At 40.2% G+C, this 12,629-nt stretch overlaps 1 protein-coding gene across 2 annotated transcripts in view; it reads left to right on the top strand.

Annotated features, from left to right (window-relative positions):
* slc2a4rg (SLC2A4 regulator) overlaps positions 1-12,629 on the top strand; it is a 67,416-nt gene that overhangs the window by 33,474 nt on the left and 21,313 nt on the right. For both annotated transcript variants that reach the window (XM_056235295.1, XM_056235294.1), the window contains exon 3: positions 7,965-8,065. In XM_056235295.1, the coding sequence (XP_056091270.1) occupies positions 7,965-8,065 (101 nt within the window). The remainder of the gene's footprint in view (positions 1-7,964; positions 8,066-12,629) is intronic.

Raw genomic sequence — 12,629 nt, 5'->3', positions numbered from 1 at the left:
GATGCATTAAATTGATCAAAAGTGAAATTTCAGAAGATTTCTATTTAAAATAAATGCTGTTCTTTTTGGACTTTCTATTCATTAAGGAATCCTGAAAAAAAGTGTCAGTTTCCACATAAATATGAAGCAGCACAACTGTTTTCAACATTGATAATAATGTTTCTTGAGCATCAGATCATCATATTAGACTGATTTCTGAAGGATCATGTGACTCTGAAGACTGGAGTAATGATGTTGAGAATTCAGCTTTGATCACAGAAATAAATTACATTTAATATATATTCACATTGAAAACAGTTATTTTAATTTGTAATAATTGTCCACAATATTACTGGTTTTACTGTATTTTTTATCAAATAAATGCAGGCTTGGTGAGGATAAGAGACTTTTTTCAAAAACAATATAAAATCTTACCAAACCCAAATTTTTGGACAGTAGTGTATATTAGATTTTCAGTCAGAGAAAATCTTTTCCCATTGTATGTTTCAAATAAACCTCCAGAGTCTAAACTTTCTCAAGCAATTTGAGGATAAGGATCAGCTGTATGTGTGTGTGCGTGTGTTTGTCTGCCTCTGTCATGCGGGGTGACAGTAGTGCTTACCTTGTTTACACATATGCACACACACACACACACACACTCACTCATGGGTTGGTTATAAATAGTGAAGTGACCCACATCCACACGGTCCTGTAAACAGACGCTCAGAGAAAGTATGACCGTCCTCCTCACAGATAAATATTATCTGTTTACTATCTGACCACAGACACAGAAGAATCACTCACTTCATAGTTCTCATATTCCTTTGAATTGTTTTGCTCTTCTTTCCTGCAGCAGTGTAGGTTTAAGAGACAGCGGTTCATTCACACATACTGACTGAACAGCCAGAGTCTGTTGCTCCATATAATAGTGTCTCACATATACCCCACAAAATATTGATGTTTAAAAATGTTAAATAAAATTCATAATTCATATAAAGGATGACGTTAACTTCTATTTATTGCTGCTTATTTAGGATAAGTATGGCTCTTTTTTTGTAATGTAACTGAAAACTAGGAGATCTAGTGTAGGTCTTTCTAGAGATCTAGTGTCTCTCTCTCTCTCTCTCTCTCTCTCTCTCTCTCTCTCTCTCTCTCTCTCTCTCTCTCTCTCTCTCTCTCTCAGCGAGGTGCTGGCTTTACTCCAGCCAATAGCAGCTGGTTGTCAGTAATGGAGCTGCTCTCTGGAGTGCTATCAGGCAGGGCCGGTTCTGTTTATTTCAGCTTCTATCAGTGAACGTGCAGCCAGGCCCTGGTTAGAGGGGAGGAGAAAACACACACACACACACACACACACACACAGAGCAGGCCAGCAGCGCAGAGACTAAAGCTTGTGGAGGCGTGGGAGTTAGAGCTGTGCTTCTCACTGCCTGCCCCATCCTGCACACAAACACATACACATACAAAACTTTACACATTTACAGACATATTAAGACATAACACAAAAATACACCAATGACATTTTCTCTCTATACATATACACTCAAAATGATCTGTATAAACACACAAACTTTCCAGTTTCCAATGAGGGCCTCTGAGTAAGCTTCATCCAAAACACATCGAGTCATTGATAAGTGACTATTGAGTTTTGACAATGCATTTTATATCTGCCAGAAATGACAGCGCTACTTACTTTGGCAAGTTTTTTATATGGAAAAATAGAGTTTTTGATAACATTTTAAAGAACCCTTTATGCCAAAATAAGGTCTATATAAGAAAAAGATGTCTTAAACGACTGCATAATACTTTTATGTGTAAGGTTTTTTTTCTAGTAATAAAATATGTTTTTGTGATTTTTGTTTTTTTTAATTAATACAATTTCGGGGGGAAATCAAATCAAATAATTCCATGATGGGATCCCCTAAAAGGTTTTATATATGAAGCGCCTGAAAGAGCCCTTTGAGGTTCTGTATAACCTTTTCTTCTGAGTCAATTCAGCAGTTATAACTTTTCAGATTGCCATTTTGATGCTCACTGTTGTATTTTGCATAATTCCCTGTCTTATAGAAATATTTGTTTATTTATTTACTCTCATGTTCTTACTTTCTCCCATAGAGCATATAACAAAGGTGAATTTTGGAAGAATATCCTGGTTGCTCTTTTCTTCACAAATGAAAGTGGATAAAGACTGGTCTGTTAAGCTTCAAAACAGGCAAAACAGCCCCATAGAAAGTGTTTTGTACAACTTAAATAGCTTCTTTGAGGTAGTTTTACTTACCAAACAGAAACCTTAAGTTGTGTTGACAGACCTCCTCTCACCAGAGACTCAAAATCTGTTTCCAACAAGCCACCACATCACAGCTTTGTAACAACGGCGCATAGCTGTAACACAACACAAACCACAGCTGCTTTTCACTGCTAGTATAACCAGGAGAAAAACACAAGCAGAGATGCTCTTTATTCATGATCTTTACTCATTCCTCAGGGTTGTGGGATTTAGATTGGAGTAATGTGACCATAGATGTGAATTTGCTTCAGAGGGGAAAACAAACAGGCCCTGCGACCAAGCTGTAGCTCAATTCACGGGGACAGGCCAGTTTTTACAGTGTTGTCCAGTGATTGAATTACTAGCCCCTTTCACACATACTGTCTGTGCTGGTAAATTACCGTTGAGAGATCATGTGTGAATGGGACCGTTTCAAAATTTCCAAGTAGGCTATGAGAAGTTACCGGTAAAATACCGGTAAAAAACATTACCAGTAAAATGATATGATATACCGATATGATATACCGGTATGATACTGTGTGTGAACAAAGAACAGAATTACTGGTATGAGCACTTATGAGGTCAGAACACGGCAATCATAAATCTCAGTCGGAGCCGTTTACGGTAAGCTCCTTGTTCACACTTGCAGTTCGGTTGATCTCTTTGTTCTTTTGGTCCGGACCAAAAAAGAAATTGATACATTTACAGAAATTACCGAACATCCTGAACAATGCTGGGTGCTTGGCTAAATGCGCTCGGTGTATGTGTGTACATATGATGGTATTTTTACCAGCTGAGAACTCGTGAAGAGCTCATAAAACGCGTAAAGGAGTCAAAACAGCGTCAGGAATTCGTCCGTCACACACACAAACGAAGATCTGCTGCGAGGAGACGGGGTTCAAGCGCCTGTACCGAACTGTGATGGCAACGTCACGACTGAGACGAGAAAAAAAGATATGCTTCAGCGTTCTGTCCTTTGTAGGCTCGATTCTTGTGACATCACGTCCTTTTTTTGGTTCGTTTAGGTGTCCTTGGGTCGATGTTGTGGACACACACATTTACAGTGTCCGCTTTGCTAATGAGCCCCGTGATGCAACCAAACTAGATCAATCCCATTATAATCAAGTGTAAACCGCCTCAGAGTTGTCTAGTATTGTGTGGTTCTGCTCTCTTAAAATATAGACACAGTGTTACACAGGCCTGCAGATGTGTTGACTGTGATTAGAGCGTGTGGCTTCATTGATAACAGTCACACACACACACACGCTTACATTTGACTGTAACACTGCGATCTAGGTTCCAGTAAGTCCGATTTATCACACAGTCACACATTCACAGATTTACTAAGTCCTTCTGTGTGTGTGTGTGTGTGTGTGTGTGTGTGTGTGTGTGTGTGTGAATATGGTAAAGTATGAATCATACAGCTGAATGCGATAAAGAGCTTTTTCGGGAAAAGCGTGGAGAAGCGGGAAGGCAGGAAGGCAGGCAGTGTGAGTGTGTGAGAAACAGAGTGTGAGGGAAACGTTCAGAGAAAACTGTTGTTGCTTGAGTCTGTGATATTCTCCCGCTCGCTCTCTTTACCAAATCATTTTGAGTGTGTAGATTTACTTTTTGGTGCTAAATTGACTAAATACAGTAGTCACTAGAAGTTGGCTAAATCTGACGAATTATATTCAGCATTAAAAATATGTTACATATTTTATTCAGCAATGATGCATATATTTTTATCTCAAATAAATGCTTTTTGAACTTCCATTCATTAATGAATCCTAAAAAAATGTATCATGGTTTTCACAAAAATATTGATAATAATAAGAGCAGCTAATCTTGAGCAGCAAAGCAACATATTAAAATGATTTCTGAAGTTTTTCGGGGTTTTTTCTTCAGCTTTATCTAACAACAATAAAAGCATATTCCCTGTGTAGATATATTGGTACATTTATGTAATTAGTTCAATTAAACATTAGAAATTACTGCAATTAGTCTAGAGACATTCTCATTTGCAGAAACTATTCATAAATAGTTTATTGCATTCCATAACATCATTTACTCTATGTATTGTATTGTATGCATAATGCAAATATGTAATGTAGTAATTATAATGAATTCCATAAAAACACAGTATATCTAGTCTAATTTAGATAGCTAATTAAATGTGTGTGTGTGTGTGTGTGTGTGTGTGTGTGTGTGTGTGTGTGTGTGTGTGTGTGTGTGTGTGTGTGTGTGTGTGTGTGTGTGTGTGTGTGTGTGTGTGTGTGTGTGTGTGTGTGTGTGTGTGTGTGTGTGTGTGTGTGTGATGCATTTATTCAGTGTGAATATGTAGGTGTGTTTGCAGTTCTGTTTCCGACAGTCTAGATCAAAACACTCACTGGATGTGGCTTATGTCTCCGAGGCTATGAATTTTGGTGTTACATAAGAACATATACAGTATGTAGCAAATTATATTTGAAAGCAACACACACGCACACGCACACTCTCACTCACTCCCTCACTCACTCACTCACTCACTCACTCACTCACTCACTCACTCACTCACTCACTCACTCACTCACTCACTCACTCACTCACTCACTCACTCACTCACTCACTCACTCACTCACTCACTCACTCACTCACACACACACACACACACACACACACACACACACACACACACACACACACACACACACATAAAACCAGCATACTGCCCTCATCTATAATGTGTGTCATTTTCTTCGCCTCTAGAAGCAGTTTCTTCCCTTTCCAAAACTGTGCGGTTTTCTTTCCGCATAAATCTGTCTCTGCCATTTCTCTCTCTTCTCTTTAAAAATGAGGCAAAACCTTCATATTTTATTTATGTTCCTTATTCTGTCTGCTTCTAATCCACTGCTTGCTTTTCTTTTTTTCTCTTTTCTTCCTCTTCTTTTTTGCAGCGATAAAAAAGATTTTTGGAAGTTGACCCAGATAAAGGAAAAAAAGTTTGACAGCCCTGCCAAGTATCTGGGCTTGGCTTTCAGAGCTACTCCAAACCAGTTTGCTCTGGTTGGGCTGCCAGAGCAGGGGAGGGGGGGGGGGGGGTTAAAGCCCGGAATATGAGGGAATACGAGGGAGTGTGAGTGGGATTTTTTTTATTATATAACACAGAGACACAGCTTAGCATTGTGTCGGTTTCTGTTCTTAGATCAGTGCTGCTGTGTTCAGGGTGGAGCAGATCAGAAGCAGGGAAGAATCTCATTACCAGAGCAGCTCTATAACCATAAGATCTCCTAGCATGGTTAAAAAAATTACAAATGTTGAAATAGATAATTGACTTTTACATTCATTTACTCTCATTTTGTTTAATTTCTGTGGGAAAAATATGTCTAGATTGTGTATATATATCAAACTTTTAAATAATATATACACTCACCTAAAGGATTATTAGGAACACCATACTAATACTGTGTTTGACCCCCTTTCGCCTTCAGAACTGCCTTAATTCTATGTGGCATTGATTCAACAAGGTGCTGAAAGCATTCTTTAGAAATGTTGGCCCATATTGATAGGATAGCATCTTGTAGTTGATCGAGATTTGTGGGATGCACATCCAGGGCACGAAGCTCCCGTTCCACCACATCCCAAAGATGCTCTATTGGGTTGAGATCTGGTGACTGTGGGGGCCATTTTAGTACAGTGAACTCATTGTCATGTTCAAGAAACCAATTTGAAATGATTCGAGCTTTGTGACATGGTGCATTATCCTGCTGGAAGTAGCCATCAGAGGATGGGTACATGGTGGCCATAAAGGGATGGACATGGTCAGAAACAATGCTCAGGTAGGCTGTGGCATTTAAACGATGCCCAATTGGCACTAAGGGGCCTAAAGTGTGCCAAGAAAACATCCCCCACACCATTACACCACCACCACCAGCCTGCACAGTGGTAACAAGGCATGATGGATCCATGTTCTCATTCTGTTTACGCCAAATTCTGACTCTACCATCTGAATGTCTCAACAGAGATCGAGACTCATCAGACCAGGCAACATTTTTCCAGTCTTCAACTGTCCAATTTTGGTGAGCTCTTGCAAATTGTAGCCTCTTTTTCCTATTTGTAGTGGAGATGAGTGGTACCCGGTGGGGTCTTCTGCTGTTGTAGCCCATCCGCCTCAAGGTTGTGCGTGTTGTGGCTTCACAAATGCTTTGCTGCATACCTCGGTTGTAACGAGTGGTTATTTCAGTCAAAGTTGCTCTTCTATCAGCTTGAATCAGTCGGCCAATTCTCCTCTGACCTCTAGCATCAACAAGGCATTTTCGCCCACAGGACTGCCGCATACTGGATGTTTTTCCCTTTTCACACCATTCTTTGTAAACCCTAGAAATGGTTGTGCATGAAAATCCCAGTAACTGAGCAGATTGTGAAAAACTCAGACCGGCCCGTCTGGCACCAACAACCATGCCACGCTCAAAATTGCTTAAATCACCTTTCTTTCCCATTCTGACATTCAGTTTGGAGTTCAGGAGATTGTCTTGACCAGGACAACACCCCTAAATGCATTGAAGCAACTGCCATGTGATTGGTTGATTGTGATTTAGACAACCTAGGAACAGTTCAATCACACAGAACATGTTTTTGCTGTTAAGTTTGAGTTTACTTGACATAAAAGTAGCAATACAATATTGTCACAACTTTTTTGTCAAGGATAACACAATAAAGTTGCATTAACTTTTTTCCATTGTGGTTCTTGATTTTTTCTTTTGGTTTACACGACAACAGCGTTTTGGGTGCCTGAAAACGCAAAGTTTTGAAAATGGGTTTCAAAGTGCATGCTTTTAAAAACAGTCTCCGTGTAAACAACAAAAACGTGAATCTCTGAATACGATGATGTCATGCACATGCGTGTTACATGTTCAGTCTATAGTTTTCCATCGCCATCTAATGGCCTGGCAGCAGTTTTTTCATTTGTACAAGATGTTACATTATCGCCAATTGACAAGAGACAAATGTATAACATCGTATCACATGTTTAATTTTGTGTAGTTGTGTTTGTTGAACCAATATGCCACTTTTGCATTGGCATCAGTCCCATCATGTACAGTAATCGTATTTAAACATTTGTTAATTTGCATAAATATTTAAATGTAGTGTCTGCTAACACTCGCTCCCTCTCCTCTCTTTCTCTCTCTCTCTCTCTCTCTGTTCTCCCACATTCCCTCCCTTTTTCCCTCTCGCTTTCACTGCAATCCAATATAACAGCCATCAATCATGCGCATAGTCGCATACTATATAAATACACAGTTCACAGTTGAATCTCACCTGTGAGCAAGACACTAAACAGTTAACAGAGCATTTCATTCAACTGCACACTAAATCCTGGTGTTTGATTTACAAACACGAGTAAACTCTCTCCCACACACACGCTGAATAAATACAGTTGATAATGGAGCTGTGCTGTGTGGGCATACACCAGAGGCCGAGCGACGAGCGTTAGTGTTTATTGCAGCGCTGGAATTTTCCATTACCCGTGATGAGTTCAGCCCAGTAGGGAGCTGCGATACGGCCGAGAGAAGTGTTTACTGTGGGAAGAGAGAGAATGCCGCTTAGGAAGAGAGTGAAAGATGCCGGGCCGGGCAACCCACCTAACAAATGTGTGTTGTTTTATGTTGGTGTGAGAGTGCGCTAAACATCTGGGTCTGCTTGACGTAATTGGTTTTAGCTGATACAGGTCTTTTAAACCTCTTTTCTTTCTCTCTTTTAACAGGAGGCCTTCTGGTCATGCTGATAAAGAAGTGATGGCCGCCACCGTCCTGACCACACTGTCTACCAGCCCGTTGGTGCTCAACGCTTCCTCCAGTGCCTCAGGTTAAACTCCGCTCTGACCCCGTCTTCCATGCTAGTGCTCGCCTCCCTGTTAACTGATAGATCCCAGAGCGTTCAGGTTGAGTGACGGCTCGTCAAACAAGCTCTTAACCTCCATAAGTGCCCAAAAGAACTACTGCTTTCTCCAATTTTATTTGATTTATATCGAAAATGGCTTTAATGAAGTGTGTGATTTCTGTGCCACTAAACAGAATTGCAAAAATAATGGTTGTTTTCGAACATCGTCTTTTCAAACTGATAGTCCCGGCCCAAACTCACGCCATTGGTTGAGCCAGTGTTCCTGGTGAATTAGTGGTGCAGGTATAGGGCTGGGACGGTTACCGCATTACCGCAATACCGCGGTCACGTGACTCCAACCGCGGGTCTGAGCTCGTCACCGTCATCACCGCAAAAAAAAAAAAAAAAAAAAAAAAAAACATTGGCCTGCACATGTGTGCACGTTGTGTCTAATGATATGGATTCATTGATTCTAATGACATGGATTATTTCTAATGATAGTGTGTCTTACATGGATTCAAGGTTTTCTAAACAAAACTTATCAAAAGATGGAGCAAATCCCTTTCGCGAGTTGGGGAGCGCAATTTTCCATGACACATAGCATTACATTCGTATTAGAGATGCGCGGATGGGCTATTATTATTTCATCCGCAACGGAACCGCAGCACAAAACGCATCATCTGTCCGCCAACCATCCGCACCAACGTTTTTTGATCAATTTTCGTTTTTTGATTTTTTTTAATCAGTTTTAAGGTCTATAAAAGCGGTGCTGCTGCCGCGAGGCTAGAAAGCTCTTGGCTGTTCTAGAAAGGAGACTGCGCATGCAGCAAAGATATCTAAAGGCTAAAGTCCATAGTATAGCCTATTGGCTATGTTGTATCCTCAGAATATCAGCAGTGAACTCCGTCTCCGATGGGCGCACAAGTTTCGGTTCATTTATGAGACGAGCTCCAGTTCACGCGCAAGAGATCGCACCGTCGCTTCCACATCGTCCTGGTTATATGTCTGCTATATTTGTATAATTCCAGGCAATTAGTTAATGAAACAGTGATTAAAATTAAGATACAATTTATACAAAACGAAATTTAATTTAAAGAAAGGCTTTCTACAAAACAAAACTTAATAAAGTGGTCAAAATCATGTCTGACCCATCTTATGATCCTATCTTACTCATGGTGTTCACTTTTCATATAATCGACATAGATTAAATAAAAAATAACATTATATTATGTTAACATAAATATGGAATATCATTTTTGTAATTAAGACATGTTGGAAAAGCTGTTCATCTTTCATTTCGTTCAACATCATAATGTATTCTCCTGAAAATGATGAATTCAATGCGAATGTATCTGAGAATATTCTTAAATTAGGAAATCTATTCAGTGATTGGTTCATGCCAAATTACAGCTTAATGAAAATCGGACTCTTTCAAATTGTGCTCGTTTTTTTTCGGGGGGGGGGTTGGGTGTTTAAAGCGGTTTACCGCTATACCGCGGGAATATCTTGCTTTTCAACCGCGGTTAGAAAAAATCCATACCGCCCCAGCCCTAGGTATGACGTCACTTCATAGGCCAAACGGCAGTTCGCATCACAACTGGTTCCCTTGATAAAAACACAATAGGTTTTTTTTCATCGAATTTTGAATTATCTAAAAAAAACAAGCTCTGTGATCAACTAAAGTTTATGATACTACACGTTTGGTCAATCAAGATACATATCACAGATGAACACAACTTTTATGAATTTTGAAGCCTAAATGCAGTCACCAGAAGTGAAAGCTAAAGGTAGGCTATAAACGAACTACACCACAGTCGCTCGACTTCAAAGTCACAACTCTTTCATTTTTATCTAAAAACATTTCCCCAGAAAGTTTGAGTTGGCAATAGTTTATAAGAGCACAATTCCCTACTTTACCTTTAAGATTTCTGGATGTAAATGGCCTCTGTTATGATTGGCTAATCTCAGCATACCAGCGTAGTTCACACATTAGTTCATTAGACTAGCTGTTGTAAGTGTGACTACAAAATAAAGCCATAGCCACAAAGATTTCTAAACGGGATGTTTTTGCAGATTTGTTTCACAAAAATAGTCTGCTGAAATGAGTTTTGCATGAATATAATCAGAGGTCTACATGGTCATCGGACTCATATTTCAAAAAGAGCAAGAAAAGTCCTGTATTCCATTTCATGTCCCCTTTAGCATGATGAAAGTAAACCCAGACTTGCTTTTGAATGGGTTTGTAAGTGCAGCGACTGGTCCGTCCTTCAGCTCAGGGCTTCCAAAACCAAAAGTATGCTGACAGATTTTCAGAAGAAAAGACAATAGACATTGTGCAGCAATAGAAGTGCTTGAGCTCTCGCATTTATGTTTTATTAGACTTTGAATCAAAAACTTGTTTTGTCCTTGAATGAACATGACACCCTCATGTTGTTCCAAACCAATGTGACACAAAAGAAGATGTTTTGAGTAATATGGCGGTTGCTCTTTTCCATGCAGTTAGAATAATTGGGTTGAATGGGTACTAATGCTTTCAAGCTTCAAAAGCTTTTAATCTCAAGTTTAATCATTCACTTGGAGTCAGTGAGTTGAACTTAAAAAAAAGGATCATTTTTGTGAACTGCATCAACTGATTTGTTGAACAGAACTATTCCTTCAAGAAGTGAAGCCAAAGATTGTTCTTTTTTTAAAGAGCAGGATTTTTAATGTTAACTGGACTGTGGTGAAAGCGTTCTTGTATTGCGTTTGTTCTGACCTTTTCAGAGATTCTAGAACAAAATGAAAAGTGAGAGTATTCTTAAGCTGTGTCACTCCGCAGTCCCTTACATTTGTGTCTTGGAAGGAACAGGCTGTTTTAATGGATCCCCTGAACTTTTTCCATGGAGGATTTCCCTCTTGTTTGTTGCTTCAGTTATTGAGTTACTCAAATCATCAGCTATCATGCGGTCTTAGCCGACCTTCTCTGGTTTTATATTGTACTATTTTAGTTGGCCAACATTAGGCTACATCAGTGATGGATTGTGGAGGAACAGTTTATTTATTAATGCTTTATTGTTAATATAGGGGAGATTGGGGTGTCCGTTCAAAAGTTTGGAATCGGTAAGACTGACTTTTATATTTTTGAAAGAAATTAATGAATTGTTCAGCCATTAAACTCTATCCGTGTTCTGATTGGTTCATTCAGTGTAACGTTGTCAGCTAATCGATTTCACGTATTCATTGTCAATTCCTTTTGTAACCAATACACATCCAAACGAATACACTGTTCCTGCATGCTATGCAAATTCGTATTCTAGCCCTCCGCCTCCCCGGCACCACCTGCCTAGATCTGCTACGTGTACTACTGTATTTTTCATCAAATAAATGCAGCTAGAGACTTTTATCAAAAACATTATGAATTCTCACTTAGCCTGAACTTTTGATCGGTAGTGTGCATAATATTTATCACTTGATCATATACTTAGAAAGGGTGCCGCATATACAGCTGTAGAGGTTCAGTGATTAATAAAAAAATTCTACATGGCAGTTCAGCGATAATGATAGCAACAGTAAAATTTGCCTTCATAAACTGGAAATAAAGACTGCTACAAATTTTTTTGAAAATCGGTTCACTACATTCAAATATTCTGAATATTAAACCTTTTCCTTTATGAAAATAAGAATGTGCAGCAAAAAAAGACTATAAACTTTTTCACCTCCATTGCTGGAATTTCCGGCTTTCCATGTTTTCACTGTTATATAGTAGGGGGTGCTATTACACATCTTCTGAAACAGTACTGAATCTCCAGATCAAAACACTGGTGAAGAAGAAGCAGAAGCAAGTGATATTTGTAAGCAGATGCATATGTAAAATAACACGATCATCAACATTAAACAGAATATAAATCAAAACTGCCTAATATTACTGAAAAAAATGTTAACCCAGGAAGAGCTATGTCACAGTGGGTTGCAGGAAGGCAGACGAAGAAGAAGATAATTTCCAATACAATGTTTTAATGATAATCCAGAAGACAGGGGTGGTGATGGGAGGACCCTTGGCAGTGACGATGGAGATGGTTCGCAAAGCACAGACCCAGTGCCGACAGACCACGGCAGACTAGAGAGAGAGAGAGAGAGAGAGAGAGAGAGGGAGGAGTCCAGATGGTGACGAGGCTGATGACAACTAGGGGACGACCGACAGAGACAGAGCCGGTGGATACGCAGGCGCGAGGAAGCGGAGCGACATCGCTGGTGCAGGAGACCCAGGCGATGTCGCGGCGACGAGCGTCGTAGTTGGAGCCAGAGTACCCGAGGGCTGAGGTGGAGCCGGTGTGAGTGAGGACAGAGGCGATGCCGACGGGAAGGAGGAACCTGCTACAGCCAAAGGGGTGGAGGGACGAAGCGCAACGGATGGCCCGCAAGTCCGTGGCGGAAGTGGTGTGACGACTGACTAAAGGGGAGCCGGTGGGACGAGGGAATCTGGAGGAGCCATTAGACTGAGGGTCTCTGGTGGAGCCAAAGGTGGGAGGAGCCAAGACGAGCCGACAGGTCGGCGGGCCGAGATGGAGTG

Source organism: Rhinichthys klamathensis, unplaced genomic scaffold (genome assembly GCF_029890125.1).
Source record: "Rhinichthys klamathensis goyatoka isolate OS25496 unplaced genomic scaffold, OSU_Roscu_1.1 h1tg000419l_1, whole genome shotgun sequence".
In the NCBI taxonomy this organism is placed as follows: Eukaryota; Metazoa; Chordata; class Actinopteri; order Cypriniformes; family Leuciscidae; genus Rhinichthys; species Rhinichthys klamathensis.
This window is presented reverse-complemented; position numbering and strand designations above follow the sequence as displayed.